Here is a 16,501-nt window from a genome sequence, read left to right as displayed (position 1 = left end):
GAACCCCTTTCAAAAAGCTCCAGATCTGGGAGTAGGAACTGTATTGGGGCCCAAAATCACCTAGCAATAACAGCTGAGTGTCATGGCCACAGTGCATGACACAGCCAGGGGAGGGCTGGGGGAGTAATGGCAATTTAGGGAAAGTGAGGAGAGAGACAGTTCCATTTAGTCCCTTAAGCACACTAACCTACAGTCAAAAGGATTCATGGTGCAGAACAGTTTGAGGGCAGAATGATAATGATACGTGATCAAAAAAACTAGATGAGGCTACTCTGAAAAAAGTGACTTTCAAGGCTTAACATTACTGATGAGGTACAGCTCAAGACTGGTCTTGAATGGAATCTTTCAAAAGAATTCTACCACATCCTCTTCCGCTTCTCAACTTGGCTGGCCACAACTCAAGTCTAAAAATGGTGAAGAATATTCTTGAGGTGACTACATACAAAATACAAGAGTACAGAAGCCAGCTTCCTGTAGCCATTTAATATATGGCCTAAGTTTGTTTCTGTTTTTAAAATCTATTGTTTCTTAAAAGGGCAGAATGTGTAGGGGTTAAGAATATGGTCTTTGGAGGCAGGGAGAGCTAGGTTCAAGTATTACTTTTGCCACTTACACTTTGGGTAATCAACAAACGCAAGCTTCAGTTATCATCTGTAAAGTGGGAATGATAATGCCCAACCTCAGGGTGTTATTGTTGAGACTAAATGAAATACTATGAAGTGCAAAGCACTGTAATTGCTCAGTGAAACTCAATAAGAAGACTCCTCCTTCCCACTAAAAGTGCATTGCCCACCAAGATTTCTATTCATTACACAGACCTTTTGAAACATAGGGACCGAAATTTATACTACCATATAAACACACATGCAGTAAAAGCCAAGATAAACATTTCCATGTAGTTCTAAAAAGCATTGAACAAAGAAGTTGAATCTACAAATTGACTTTTTAGCTACACACTAACTCTCACAGCAACATATTTAGAACCACTCTCCTATCAAACAGTAACCATGAGGCACTTCTTTTAGAGGTCCTATGTGGCACAGAATAGTGAAGTGTATTCAATAAAGGAGGTAAGACAGGAAAGACAGATTCATTGAAACTCACCTCCATTCTCTGCTGCCAATGTAAGGCCATTAAAAGCCATGAAATGTCTGATAATCAGAAAATGAAACTATGAAGAGATCCAATATTCAATTGCCTCTCCCACCAAAAATGCCTCATATAAAAAGGAGTATGCCTATATAAGTATTGTTATTTAATTCAATCATATAACATTTGAACATCAGACTGTTTTAAGGGATCTAAAGAAATTTTCATAAATTTTATAGCACTTCCTCTGTCCCTGGTATATCCCCAAGGTATATCTTGCTCAGAATAGACTGAATTTCAATAATGACGACAGTTCATCAATGCAGACATTATGTTGAAAGCACATTTACTGAGAAGCTCTTTCATCTATTAGATTTTAATATTGTTTTTAATGTTCTTGCTATTTTCATGATCATACAGACCCCATTTTTGAAGTGTCGGTACTAAAAGTCCTAATACCTTCTAAAGATGGTACTTTGCTATTGTAGAGACTCAGGGCCCAGGCTCCCTCTTCCTCCATATTGAGAAATATGGAGCCGCCTATGTGACCCAGATAGAAGTTAAAGTTCAACAGACCTCTTAGGGAGAAAAAGAATGTACAGATGATAATGTAAACCAGTTATCTTATAAAGCATTAAAACTCCTCTCCCCTGATATGTTGATAACAAGTCTCCAAACCCCTGTGTCATGAGACTGTGTGAAACTCTGTTCTCATACCCTATGGAATGTCCTTGTCCTAAACCCTTATAAGCTGTCCCTTGCAACCCTGGCCTTTGCAGAGTGCTGATTTTCTGAACGCCGTTACCAGGAAAAATCTTCTGTTTGTAAGTCCTAATAAAATTCATGCCTGACCCAAGCCCTTCAAAAGCTGAGTTGAAACAGTTATATGGTTCCTATCAACAATTTAAGAGACTGGAATTTAGGAAACTTAGATTATGCAAGTCAGTCTAAGCTCTTAAATCTGAGTATATGTAATAAAAAAGAATTTATCCAGTGACATGGGATTATGGTCTTTATTATTTTTTAATCCATCAATCCAAAATCACACATATCAGATCAAACAAGAGTACCACAGGATGCTTAATTTTGCAGGTATTAATTAGTCTTCTACATTAATATATCCAAAATTTTAGGTAGCAGCAAGATCGATTCTTCTAGAGATGCTCAGGTGAAAAACAATTCTTTATATTCATGAGTTCAAAGTCCTACTGTCTGATCCACTGTTGTACTGACATAGAAATGAACTCAGTGAAGAAAGTTGTTTGAATACTCAGTTCATAGATTTTGAGCTAGCTTCCTGTTCTTTCCTGTAGTTGCAGCTTTTGTTTTAACTGTCTGCTGTCATTTTGTATTCGAATGTTAATTCTCCAAGAAGAATTAAACATGTGTTTGCTAATTATCTAACGTAAAGCCATGATACTTAATGAAGAATTTGTGACATTAGTCTCCTACCCAAAAGGTAGAACACTTCTAAATGAACTCCACAGTTGTGAATGTATCTGAATTTCCAATTCATATACTTGGCAAGGTCACAAGTTGATTTAACTAATCTGGCTTCTAAACAAAAATCTCAGAAATATGTATTGAAATGAAGCCACTGTTTTGTATAGCGCCATCATTTTGACCAAATGTCTTTTACCAAATAACAAATAAGCAGTTGTCCTCAAAGAACAATGTAAAAGAAAACATTCATTACATACTTAGCAAACAGCTTGAATTGTAAGCTAGAGTTCTAAAGGAGATGTAGTAAAGCAATCTGACTCTCTACCCTGGTTTGGAATATTTGCTTTTGAGATGTACAGATAGTTAAGATCGTAAAGAAAGATTTTCATGAATTTCCTTTCTTTTTAACAATTTTTTTGTAATTCCAGTTATTGGCAAAGAGTTCTGGCATCAGATAACGGCAGTAGTATGATGGTGACCAGCTGTATGGTGCTAAGAGGTAGATTGAGGCTTAATCCTTGGATTTAATAACAAACTAACTTTATTTAAGGTTTTGGCTTAATTTTTTAATACAAGAAAAATTTCAGAAGTGAAGACATATCTTTGGGAACTTTTGGTTTTAGTCAAATAGATGGGGAAAAAATGGCTCGATAAAGTAAACATCTGCCTAATGCTGATGATTGGTGTGCAAAGCAGATATTTGGGCTCTAGAGAATACTGTGCTTTCAAAAGGGCAATTCAACAGCCTAAACAATCAAGCAGACACTGGGATGAGTGGTCTCTAGTACCTTACTTCAGAAGCCAGTACCATTAGGGATATAAATCTAGATCAAGATAAACAAATTTACAGAATTTACAGAATAATCCCAGCCCAACTTTGGCTGAGCAGCCATGTGACTGATGACAGACACTTCAAGGCTCACAGGCCTCTAGAGTTAGGATTTGCTGCTTGAGGAAAAAAAAAAAGAAATAAATACATTAAACAAATCCATTAGAACTTATTCATATAGGGACTGGGGGAGTGCAGGAGGCATACAAAGTACTGAAGTTGTTTAGGGGAGGATGAATTAACCTGAATGAATTAAGGCTCTGAAAAAAAAGGCATAACTCATTCTAAATCAACACCTTAAAAAAAAAAAAAAGCTGTTGGTCTTACTTTGTCCTTCAGCATAAATGTCAAGTCTGAGATAGTCATTTTATTTCAAATTCCAGAAAGCAAAAAAGACATTCTTGTTAAAATATAGTAACCACTAGTAGTGAAGAGAACAGCTAGACTTTTACTATTAAACACAATTATTGTGGGACCATTTATTTCTCTCTTTTTTTAACTAACAGAAAAAATACTGATCTAAATAATTCTGATTAGAGGTAGAAGGAAGTCTTACTGTGAAATAAATTTTACGCTTTAACTAATGAAAATGAATTCATTATGTTCTTGATTTATTTCCTGAAGTTAAATTCTCTAACAGCTTTGATTTTGCAAATAATGTCAAAGTGGGAAAATACAAGTAACTGCAACATATAAAATTATACTTCAGTAGAAATGTTTTTGTAATTGAATTTAAAGACTCAAAAATCATTTTTGAGTCTAAACCACCATTTTTCATTCAGTCACACTTTAACAAAGGAAGAAAAAGATAAATAAGAAATAAAATAAATATGTCCTGATACATTTTTTCTTAAATAAGTGCTACTCATGCCCAAGTTGACTAGCAACTCACTGAGGCTGGTCTGCGTATCTTATTTTTGCACAGCATATCCTGGCTTTTAGCCAATGGAAACATAACTTCTGATTGCAAAATACACAAAAACACTAGCTTGAATTCCTTATACAGACTGATAACCAGTACGACTTTTCCTTCTTCCAATCACATAAGAGATAAAAACAACAATTATAAGGAAGCCCAAGGCCACACCCACTGCAACAGGAATAAGAAAGTTGAGGTCAGAGTCAGCAGAACATTCTTCAGCTGTTGGAAAAAACAAACAAACAGAGCAGGGAAAGGAAATTAGTAAAGAAGGCAATCAAGCAGAAACAAGGAACAATCATTATGAAAGCGAGTATAGATTAGTCTTTTATAACCTTACTCCTATTTTCTTATTTTCCGTATCCACTCAAATATCCCTAAGCAGGTGATCACCCTCCATCTCACATTATCACCTCATCAAAAATCATACCAAATTCCTCAGTACAAAAAGTAGAAGTAAAAGGAAGAACAGGAAGGGGTTCAAAATACAGAATTGTACTTGTCTAATAAGGGAAGATTTTAGGTGTGTCTAATGGCACTGAAGAAAACAGCTATCATCTTGGCTTAAAACTACTGCCTGTGTATTTCCCTACTCCTTTTCTCCTTTGTCACAACTGTTATTAAAGTACGAATAAGAATTATGTATAAGGAATAACATTGAAGCTAAAAAGGACTTAGGATCAAGAAAATTCAGTACATATATATATTTTGCAGACATTAGGTAGCTAGTAGGTTATATGCAGTTATTTTTAGCTGAGTGATGGCCTGGAGGAATAATTGCAGAATCCAGTATCACAGCCCATTCCACTGAACCACCAGCAAAGCAGTGCGTGCAATGTAGTTTGAGCTCTGGATTCCAGCAGAACTGAGTTTGAATTCTGTCTCCTTTGATACTAGCTGAAGGACCTTGGTCAAGTTATTTAAACTGGGCCTCACTTTCCTCATCTGTAAAAAGGGGGTAATAATAGCTATCTTGAAAGGTATGTGAGGGTTAAGTACAAGTATATTTCTCAACTATCTGATACATATCCGCTGGGCAACTAGTGTTCATTCCTTTCTCTTTTCCTCTCCTGCTTGTGATCCCATCCAAGGAGGTTTAGGTTTTGAAGTAGTAAACAAATATCAAAAAAATATTATTATTGAATAAGGCCAATATTCAGTACTTAAAAACATACTTCAGCACATCAGTTAGTATCATGTATTATTTATTGAAAGTAGTACAGGAGCTCAAAAGATCCAATCCTGATCTCAGCAGTTGTTTTACTATGGAGTAACTAAATTTAATTAGGGCAGTTTTTTTTAATCAAAATTCTAATAATGGTTTTGTTGTTCATTAGATATGAAATCTTAGGGAAGTCACTCCACTTTTTGTAAAATTATGGGGTCAGAGTAGATAATCTTTAAGGTCCTTTCTAGTCTAAGTCTAGTGCAATTAACACAATGCGATATCTGATGTGACTTACAATTGAGCAGTATCTTATGCTTTTTTAATTTCAAATTTTCCTCCTCTTACACTTCTGGCATTCATAAAAATGCCAGTTTTCAGTACCAGTTGCTAAGGTTCTCAAATTCTGAATTTCAGTAATCGTGTTTGCCTTTGTTGAAAGGATTTACTATATTTTACTGAAAGCCCTCAAACAGAAACCAATAGCTGAGTACAAGCCAATATATACATGACATGGATTGAGAAAATAATCAGTTCAGCATGAAAGGCTTCTCAAATCTATTGATTAGGCTTCCTTATTTGTCTATGCATTGAATATCTGTGCTGCACTTATAACATGGAATATGCTTCAAGGGGGCTGATTATCTAGCTCATTTTAATGCCATCAGCTTCGCTGTACACCTCCATCTATGCTCTGCCCCAGAGGGGCCTTCTTGAAGAAGAAAGAGCCTCCCTTCTGAGATTGCCGTTAGCTTACGTTTCATAAGTACCAGTCTGATGACAACACTAAATAGATCTTAATGCTCTAGAGATCAACAAGATGAGGTAGAGAAACACAACACAATCTGTTCTAAGTAGTTCACAGAATATTTCTATCTTTCAATGTTAATCAGGCATCTAAGCAAGAGCAAAAAGACAAGAAAGAAAGGGCAAGTGGTTAAATATGCTTGAATCTTTTCAGCCTATATTGCTGAAAAAGAAACAAACAAAAAACTCTAATTCTGAAGCTAGTTTAAGGTCTGTTGTGGCCTCTTGGATCTGTTATTTACCTAGGGGAAAAACCACAAACCTGAAACTGGCTTCATCCTTAACTTGAACTCAAAGAAATCAGCAAAAGCCCCATAGTCTAAAAAGTATTGATGGTCCTGAGGATATTCTCAATTCATTCCACTGAAAACTAAGTTTGAGCATATCTGATGGGCATTTAAGCCACATCAATATTTATTTGATGAGCTATATGCAAAAGCATAGTGATGCATTTTAATCAGAGTAGTTCTTATACATTGAAACAATGCTGGCAGTGAAACAATATTTATTAATTCCATTAAATATAATACATATTTTATTCTTATAAAGCCCATGCTAATAACTTTAAGACATCTTAGGTGAGGATCAAAATTTGGCCAAGGCTTCTTTAGAACTTAAAACATTGTACACTGATGTTCATTATAACAACTTTATCTCCAGCACCAGTGAATACAACACTTTTTATTTTAAGCTGATTAATGACAGCAGTTGTTGTTAATAAAGAATTATCCCCAAATGCTGGGACTTATTTATGAATAAAAATTTCAACATATCAATTTTAAGGTGCAAAGTATTTCTTTAAAAACTGAACAGCAAGGAAACTGTATGTGTATGTTCTTTTATATAATCAATTAGATTGCAAGTTCTAAAATTGCTCATATCCAGCATGATGGTGCTTGAGACCAATAAAATAAGCCAGTAACACTAGAATAAGTACTCCTGCCAAGGCTGCTCCCACTGCTATTGGCACAAGGAAGTTGTCATCATCTGCACTGCAGTCTTGAGCTAGACGTGGAGAAAAGACAATTGAGAATGGACACAGTAACATTTCAATTCTGTAAATTATTTTAAGTTAAAATTACAGCACTTCCAACACATAGTTGTTTCTTATAAGGTAACAAGTTAATGGCATTCATCATCACAAATGAGAAACTCCACAAAAGTAACTTTCCAAATAACCAAATTATACACTTTTAAGGTCCCCAAAAATCACAAGTCAGTTTAGGTGGAAAATGTAAAATGATCCCATACTTCAAGATTTCTTAAACAGAAGATTTTGGATAAATATAATTAGTCTTTCTTTGATGATTAGGCTGAGAGGTTTCAGAGGCAAAGTTATGATGTTGAAGAAGCACAGGCCTGGAATACTGCAGATCGTGAAGTAAGTATTAACTAATCAAATAAACAACTACCTGAAGCAGACATGAGACCTGAATGCAGAGTAATCTGCGTTTGTTTAGTGGTGAGGCAAACAGATATAAACTGGACCTTATGGCATAACTGCTTGCCCCTCAAGATGCTCAGTCTAGTGTGAGAGCCAGACAAGAAAATCATTAGTTAGAATTTCACACTGGGCTGTGCTAGGGGCAACACAGAAAGTGTTTCAGAGGCACACTCAGCCTTGTTACATAAGACACACTTTGAAAATGGTGTTAGGATAAGTAGCAATGAACCATGTGGAGAGTAGGGGAAGGGCACTCCAGGTATTGGAAACAGCAAAGAAAAAATTATGGAGAATAGGAAGATATGGCTCTCTGGTTGTCATAGCTGGAACAATGAATCAAGCAATACTTTTGGCTGGACAGGAGCAAACAGGAAAAGTGTACTAGGACCTGATCATGAAGGCATTGTGTGGTCTAAGTAGTTTGGCATAATCCTGATGGCAAAAGAAAAGTACAGTAGGATTTTAAGCAGCTTGTGTTGCAAAAGTAACGGCAGATTGAAGACTAGAGGCAGAAGGTTAGGAGGTACCTCTATTGCTAGAGTTCAGGTGGCCAGTTATATGGTCCTGATCTGTGTTAGTGAAGTGCAGATGCAGAAGGGACAGGCTGGAGAGTGAATCAGAAGGCAGAATTGACCAAGAAGATATAGGGGGTATGGTAGGAGGAGATAATAGAATGATTGCCAAGTCTACACTGAAGTGATTAGGTTTATGATGGTTCTATTGATCATAAGGAATACAAGAGAAGGTCTATTATGTATTTCGGTTTGGTTGTTTGTAGTTATTTTGGGTAGGATGGGGGTGGTATGGAGAGGATATGTGCAAGAGGGAGATATTCAATTTTGGATATGCTGAGTTTAAGATGCCTGTGCCACAACCAAGTGGTTGATGAACATAAGTGGTAATTGAAACCTTATTTCTCAGTGAGAACACATAAAAAGAGGATCAAGGACAAAATTCTTGGGAACACCAATATTTGAGGAATAGACAAAAGAGAAAGAGTAGGAAAATGATGTAGAAAAGGCAGGTAGAAAATGGTACAACTGAAGCCAATTTCAGTGCTACCCAGTTTAAATGAGTGGGGAGAATTTTGTAAGATATTAGAGAAGCCTGAGAAATGACCATTGGATCTACCAATATGGAAGGTGAGAGGGTATGAGTCAAATTGCTGCAGGTTTAAGAGTGAAAAGGAAGTAACCGGCTAAGAGATCAAGAACTAGAAATGGGGAACACATAATACTCATTTCAAGAGGTTTAGAATGGGTGATGAATACACAACTATGTGATTGTATACTTTGTATATATCGGATGGACTGTATGTATGTGAAGATATCGCAATAAAAATATTTTAAAAAAAAAGGTTTAGAATGATTAAGAAAAGACAGTAGGGAGGTAGTTAGAAGGGGGACACAGGAACAAGAAAAGATAGCTTCAGGGTGGAAGAAATCTAAGCATCTTTCTTTATAGGATAATGGAAAGAATCTACTAGCAAGTAACAGGTTGAAGATGAAGTAATATTGTGTTCGAGGAGGTAGGAAGAATGGGATTCTAGGAAGCATTGACCAAGGGGGAGAAAACCTCCTCCTCTGAGTCTGGAAAGGAGGAAGAAATGGTACAAATGCAGATACGCTTGCAGAGAAGGATGTAAAAAGCTAGGATATAGAACTGCCACTTCTTACTATTTTCCATTTCCTTACCTCCTATTGCCCTGGTTCCCCCTCCTAGTAGCTACTTGCAATCTACCAAGGACTGATAAATCAGACAATTAAGCTTATTAGAATGTATCTAAAATAAGAATGAATAGGCTACAAGGCAATTCTGACTGTGTTTGCATTCAAGAAATGTGCTAGGTTTTCGCTAGCCTCAGGAGCAACAACTCGGAACAAGACTCAATCCTGGAACTTATGACATCAACTCTGGCTGCCAACTCAATGATCTTTTACTTGCTTCTTAGATCTGCTAAAAATCCAGATAGCTAAGACTGCCAGATATGACTTTTAAATGTATGGTGTTAAGAGTAACCAGTTAGCTCCTCCCCTTCAATTTCCCAAATTACCACTCAGCATATAAACTATTAGGTAACCTGTATTGCTCATATACCATAAAGTATTATATCTTGGATTTAATATAACTTGGTTTTTAAAAAATTCATTAGTAGATTAATTTCTTACTCTACTATTCTCTTTCTCAAATTGGGTATTTGACCTAGTATTGAAATGACTTTCATAGATATCGCCAATAAGGCTTTCATGTAAGGCAAATATTCCCAGAGCAAAAAGGCAAGTTCACTTATACAAAGACCTTTCTAGATGCCGTTACTTACTTAAAATGTTTTCAAATATTATGTGAAATATTAATTTACAATAATTATTGATTTTTATGAATTCAACCTTTAAAAATTCTTTAGGTAATGGAATGAAATTTTGGTAAAACAGTAATTTTTTTTTTTTACATGAGCAGGCACCAGGAAACAAACCTGGTCTCTGGCATGGCAGGTGAGAACTCCTGCTGAGCCACCGTGCTGGCCCTAAAACAGTAATTTTAATAGGACCACATTCTGGATAAAAGAAAAGCTCATTCTATAAGTCATTTTGACCTGATCTATTTGCCTAACGTACACTTAAGAAAGTAAGAAAAATATTTCTGAAGAAAAAGGGTATTTGTAGCAGAGTTTACTAATCACAGAAGCAGTAAAGATTTTTGAAAATAAAAAGTTTCACAACCACTGATATTCCAATGAAAAGTTTCATGTACATTAAAAAATACTGTTGGGTGGGCAACGGTGGCTCAGTGGCAGAGTTCTCACCTGCCATGTAGGAGACCCGACTTCATTTTGTGGTGCCTGCCCATGTAAAAAATATAATAATGATAATAAATTTAAAATACTGTTAATCTGGGGATACAAGGGTAGTTCAATGGTAGAATGCTCATCTGCCGTGCAGGCCGGGTTCAATTCCTGGCCGATACATTTCCCAAAAATAAACACGCAAACAAAAGAAAGCAAAAATCAAAGAGAAAATTCAACAAACAGTGCTTTAATAACGGGATACTCACATGGAAAAAGAATGAAATGTGACCCTGCCATACAGCATATAAAAATATATACTGTTAATCTTTAAATTTCTGTTAGTTTAGGAAGTTTTCTAATTCCATTTGCACTGAGAGAGTTGGAAAGCTGAGACACACAACAACAAAATATAAACAAAGACTCCTCTTAAAGAATCGTAGCCCTTCCACTGCGGCAGCCATTGCAAGGCAGCAACCATGGCTCTGCAACAAGGACCATAAGGTGACCAAGAACGTGTATTGGATGAAAATTTCTCTTTGGAGGAGTCAGTGTTAAGGATCACATGCATAAAGTTGGCTACCAACCAGGGGGAAAGAAAAGAGATCAGTGGGAGAGAGACAAGCCCAAGACAATTGAATCTTATCTATCTAGATAGAGATGAAATGCTATAATCTTAAAAATAGCCAAGTCTTGTAAGAATTCCTCCTGAAAAAAAATGTAGGAGACTTAAGATGGTGCTGTACACTGTGTGTAAAGTACATTCTTGAAACCTAACAAGTATCTACTCATCAGATTCTTTCCAAAAATATGCTCAAAAGTATACTTTCGTCTTCACTGAAAAGAAAAGATAATGGAAAGATTAAAACAAGATTTTAAAGTCCCCAGTTCCCTAATGATGAAACCAAGACCCCAAAGTTAAGCAACTTGACCAAAATCACACAGTAACTAGCAGCAGAGTTGGGAGTCGTGGCAACTAGTTGGCAATCACAATGGCTTAAGTGGGTCAATCCAGAGGAAAGTTCTGGTTATACTAAGTTATTGTGTGTCATATACTTAGGTAACTGGGAAGCTATCTGGAAATTATAAGATTCAGGTATTTTAGAATGATCTAAGAAGAGACAGATTGCACAAAATCCAACTTGGGCTCCAATCTATAGCTTGATTTGTATGGCTGCTATGTAAAGCAGCTATTGATAGAGATTAAATATCAGCATCAAGTTACAAGTTGAGATAAGTACACAAAGAGACAGTCTGGATGGTCTGGTAAGATGGCAGAATAGGATAAGTTGAGTTCACCCCTGCTCCAAAGAATGGCTAGAAAAGTGACTAGAAGGCAACTGGGGATGGTGATTCTAGGGTGTGACCTGGGAGGTTCTTCTACACCACATAGGGAGGGCTTGGTTGCAAAAGCAGAAGAATTGAGATGCAGAGAACCAGAGACCATCCAGCTAGTGCAAACAACCTAACACACTCCCTTCCGAATGGAAGCTCGGAGTACTCAGGAGTGCACAGACAGGGAGACCAGGACTAGGAAGTGAGCCAAGCTATGTATTTTGAACATGTTACCATCACATATGCCACTCCCCACCCGTGACCCCCCACCCCATGCAAATGAACTCTGCCCCCTGGCCCCCTTTTTTCAAGTACCCCCACCCTGACCCCTTCCCCAGCCCACACCCCCACCCTGCACACATGCGCACACCTGCCCCAGGCTGACTCATGTCTCCCTCACAGGCCCACAGTCTCACCCCACCCCTCCAGAGACCAGAGTACTTGTGTCCATCTAGACCCCCACCTCCACTTCCCTGACTCCTGTAGGCAGTCACTTGCCTGTCCAGGCTGCAGGTACTCACCTACATACCCAGGCTATACTCACCTCCCAGCCCATACAGCCACACAACCCCACCCTACCCACCCTGAGCTCTATGCACCTATATAAGTGTCGGGCCACAGAAGAGTTGTGTACCACCACCACAGCCGCACCTTTGGGCAAGCACTAACCCATGCATCCAGGCCACACCCGCCCCAGCCCATGGAGGCACAACTCCACCTGCTGCCCCTGAGCTCTGTGCATGTGCATACCAGGTTACTGCTCCCAGACCCTAGCCCACACACAGCCACATCCTCTTCGCTGGGTGCCCACGCAATCATCCACCAACATCTTTTTTTTTTAACATGGGCAGGCACCAGGAATCAAACTCAGGTCCTCTGGCATGGCAGGCAAGCATCCTTGCCTGCTGAGCCACCATGGCCCGCCCTGCACCAACATCTTGACCTCTGTATCCCACCTTCACTGCTCCACATGTTTCAACCCTTGCCTACCCGCCAGCACAAGCACCCTGCTCTTATACCTGGCAGGTGTTCATGTGCACATCTGTGCCACAGAGCCCCCACCAGGCACACGCATGCACACCTGCCCCAAATTCCCACACATGCGCAGCTGCACCAGGGCCTCACCCACCCAACATCACTGGCCACTGGCAAACATCCCGCAACCCCCATGACCTGTGCCCCACCCCTACACACTCACACATATGCATCTTGGCCCCGGTGGACACCAACCCCTGTCCAAGGACACACCAGGACCCTTCCCTCCATGTGCCCCAACCTGTGTCCCGTACCCCAACACCCTGATATCCACGAACCCCACACTCCGTATACCTACCCACATCCTTCCTGCACACCAGCCCCCATGCATCTCCCTCCCGCCACACCCTGTGTACCCTATGCCACACCCTGCTCCTGCGCTCTAAAGCCTGCCTGAGCTATACCCATCCCCACAGCCACTGCACTGTACCTCCACAACCCTGTGCCCCGATACCATGCTCACAGACACCAGCATAGTGCCCCTGACCTGTGCTGCAACCTGTCCCCACAGTGTTGTGCCACACCCCATGCCCTGCATCCTACTCCACATACATCCTGCAAATATGAAGCTTTAGACTGCTGAAGGAAATCAACTTCCAAAGTAACTCTATCAAGATATTTACATGCCCTGAAGGTAACAAAGATCACTAACCATACGAAGATGCAGACAGATACAACCCAGGCTAATGGCCAAATTAAAACACCAGAGACACAGACGTTGGAACAACTAATCAAAGATGTTCATATAACTCTACTAAATAAAATCAATGGGGTGGCTAATGACATAAAGGAGATCACAAAGATGCTAGGAAAGCATAAAGAGGAATTTGAAAGAATACATAGAAAAATAGCAGATATCACAGAGACTAAAGATGCTGTAGACCAAACAAAAAATAAACTAGAGAAGCACAACAACAAACTGGAAGAGACAGAAGAAATAAGTGAACTAGAAGACAGGAAAACTGATTTTAAATGCACAAAAGAGCAAAATAAAAAAAAAAAGATGGAAAAGTTTGAATTGGATCTCAGGGAAATGATGGGCAAAACAAGGGCACAAATACAAGAACCATCAGTGTCCCAGAAGGTAAGAAAAGAATAAAGGGCTAGGAAGATTAGTTGAAGACATAATGTGGGGAAACTTCCCAACCCTTATAAAAGATATAAGTATAAAAATCAAAGAAGCCCAATGAACTACAATACGCCTTTCCCAAGACATATACTAATCAGTCTGTCAAATGTTGAAAAGAAGCAGAAATTTCTGAAAGCAGCAAGAGAAAAACAATCAACTACATACAAGGGAAACCACAAAAGACTGGGTTTGAACTACTCAAGTGGTACTAATTTTGGCTAGAAGTCAGTGCTATGATATATTTAAGATCCTGAAAGAGAAAGGCTTCCAGCCAAGAATTCTGTACACAGCCAAACTGTCCTTCCAAACTGAGAGAGAGATTAAGATTTTCAGACAAATACATCCTGAAAGAATCTGTCAATAAGAGACCAGCCCTACAAGAAATACTAAAGGAAGTTCTATCAGGTGAAAAAATAAGACAGGAGAGGGAGGTCTGTAGGAGGGCACAGAATTGAAGAATACCAGTAAGGGTAACTTACTGGATAAAAAGAGAAAGAGGGGAAAAATATATAGATCTCAAAAATAAAATCCAAAGGATACAACGGTGGATTCAAGAACTGATTTTACAGTAATAACGCTGAATGCTAAAGGACTAAACTTATCAATTATAAGATACAGATTGGCAGAATGGATTAAGAAATACAATCCAGCTATATGCTGCTTACAAGAGACTCATCTTAGACACAAGGATACAAATAGAGTGAAAGCGAAAGGATGGAAAAAGATGTTCCACACAAGCTATAACAAAACGAAAGCAGGAGTAGCTATACTAATATCAGACAAAATAGACTTTAAAGGTAAAGACATCAAAGAGACAAAGAAGGACACTATATATTAATAAAAGGGACAATTAACAAGAAGAAATAACAATCACAAATGTTTATGCTTTCAATCAAGGAGCTCCAAAGTATATGAGACAAACATTGGCAAAACTGAAGGGAGCAATAGACATTTCAACAATAATAGTAAGAGACTTCAATGCAGCACTCTACTCTATAGATAGAACACCCAGACAGAAGACCAACAAGGAAATAAAGAACTTAAACAATTTGATAAATGAATTAGACCTAACAGACACGTATAGGTAGTTACACCCCAAAACACCAGGATAGACATTCTTCTCTAGTGTTCATGGAACATTCTCCAGGATAGATCATATGCTGGGACACAAAACAGGTCTTCAAAAATTTAGAAACCTTGAAATTATTTAAAGTTCTTTCTCTGATCACCATGGAATGAAGCTGGAAATCTATTAAGCACCAAAGGATAAGAACTTTCAAAAATATATGGAGATTAAATGATAACACTCTTAAACAACCAGTGGGTCAAAGAAGAAATCGCTAGAGAAATTCGTAGCCATCTGAAGACCAATGAGAATGAGAATACAACATACCAGAACTTAAAGGATGCGGCAAGGGCTGCTGAGAGGAATATTTATTGCCCTAAATGCCTATGTTAAAAAAGAAAAAGCAAAAATCAAGAACTTAACTGCTCACCTGGAGGAACTTGAGAAAGAACAAGCAAACTAATTTCAAAGCAAACAGAAGAGAAATAACAAAGATTAAAGCAGAGTTAAATTAAGAACAAAAGAACAATAGAAAGAATCAATAAAATCAAAAGTTGTACACAGAGAACTACATGACATTGTTAAAAAAAATCAAAGATTTAAATAGTCGGAAAGACATTCCCTGCTTATGGATAGGAAGGTTAAATGTAGTTGTCAATTCTACCCAAATTGATCCAGATTCAATGCAGTACCAATCAAAATTCCAACAACCTACTTTGAAGACTTGGAAAAGCTAGTTACCAAATTTGTCTGTAAGGGAAAGAGACTGAATAGCTAAAAGCATCCGAAAAAAGAAGAAAGAAGTGGGGAGATGAGCACTCCCTGATTTTAAAACTTATTATAAAGCCACAGTGGTCAAAACCACATGGTGCTGGCACAAAGATAGAAGTATTGACTGATGGAATCAAAGTGAGAGTACAAAAATAGACCACCAAATCTATGATTAACTGATCTTTGACAAGGCCCCCAAATCCACCGAACTGGAACAAAATGGTCTTTTCAAATGGGCATGGGAGAACAAGATATCAATAGCCAAGAGAATGAAAAGGGACCCTTACCTTACACCCTATACAAAAATTAACTCAAAGGGATCAAACCCTAAATGTAAGAACCAGTACAATAAAGCTACTAGAAGAAAATGTAGGGAGACATCTTCAAGATCTAGTAATAGGAGGTAGTTTCCTAAACTTTACACCCAAAACATAAGCAACAAAAGAAAACATAGATAAATGGGAACTCCTCAAAATCAAATGATTTTCTGCCTCAAAAGACTTTGTCAATTGAACACCATAAGTACATGGAACCTTGAGTAGAATATGAGATTTTGATAGTTTGTCTAGAGTGATGCCCCGATAAATCCCAGAGTGATTTGAACAGTGAATAAAAAAGTATTTGCAAAGTCCCCTTGGGGGAATGGTGAGAAAGGGGGAAAATTCAACTTCCCCAAGTTGAATTCTT

The 16,501-nt window shown here is 38.1% G+C and overlaps 1 protein-coding gene across 1 annotated transcript in view; it reads right to left on the bottom strand.

The window, feature by feature from the left end:
• Positions 1-6,740: 6,740 nt before the first annotated feature.
• The window catches only part of LAMP2 (lysosomal associated membrane protein 2), a 47,496-nt gene continuing 37,735 nt past the window's right edge, over positions 6,741-16,501 (bottom strand). The window contains exon 9 of the mRNA XM_077144791.1: positions 6,741-7,257. Coding sequence (XP_077000906.1) covers positions 7,118-7,257 — 140 coding nt within the window. The 3' untranslated portion in view covers positions 6,741-7,117. The remainder of the gene's footprint in view (positions 7,258-16,501) is intronic.

The sequence above is a fragment of the Tamandua tetradactyla genome, chromosome X (assembly GCF_023851605.1).
Source record: "Tamandua tetradactyla isolate mTamTet1 chromosome X, mTamTet1.pri, whole genome shotgun sequence".
In the NCBI taxonomy this organism is placed as follows: domain Eukaryota; kingdom Metazoa; phylum Chordata; class Mammalia; order Pilosa; family Myrmecophagidae; genus Tamandua; species Tamandua tetradactyla.
This window is presented reverse-complemented; position numbering and strand designations above follow the sequence as displayed.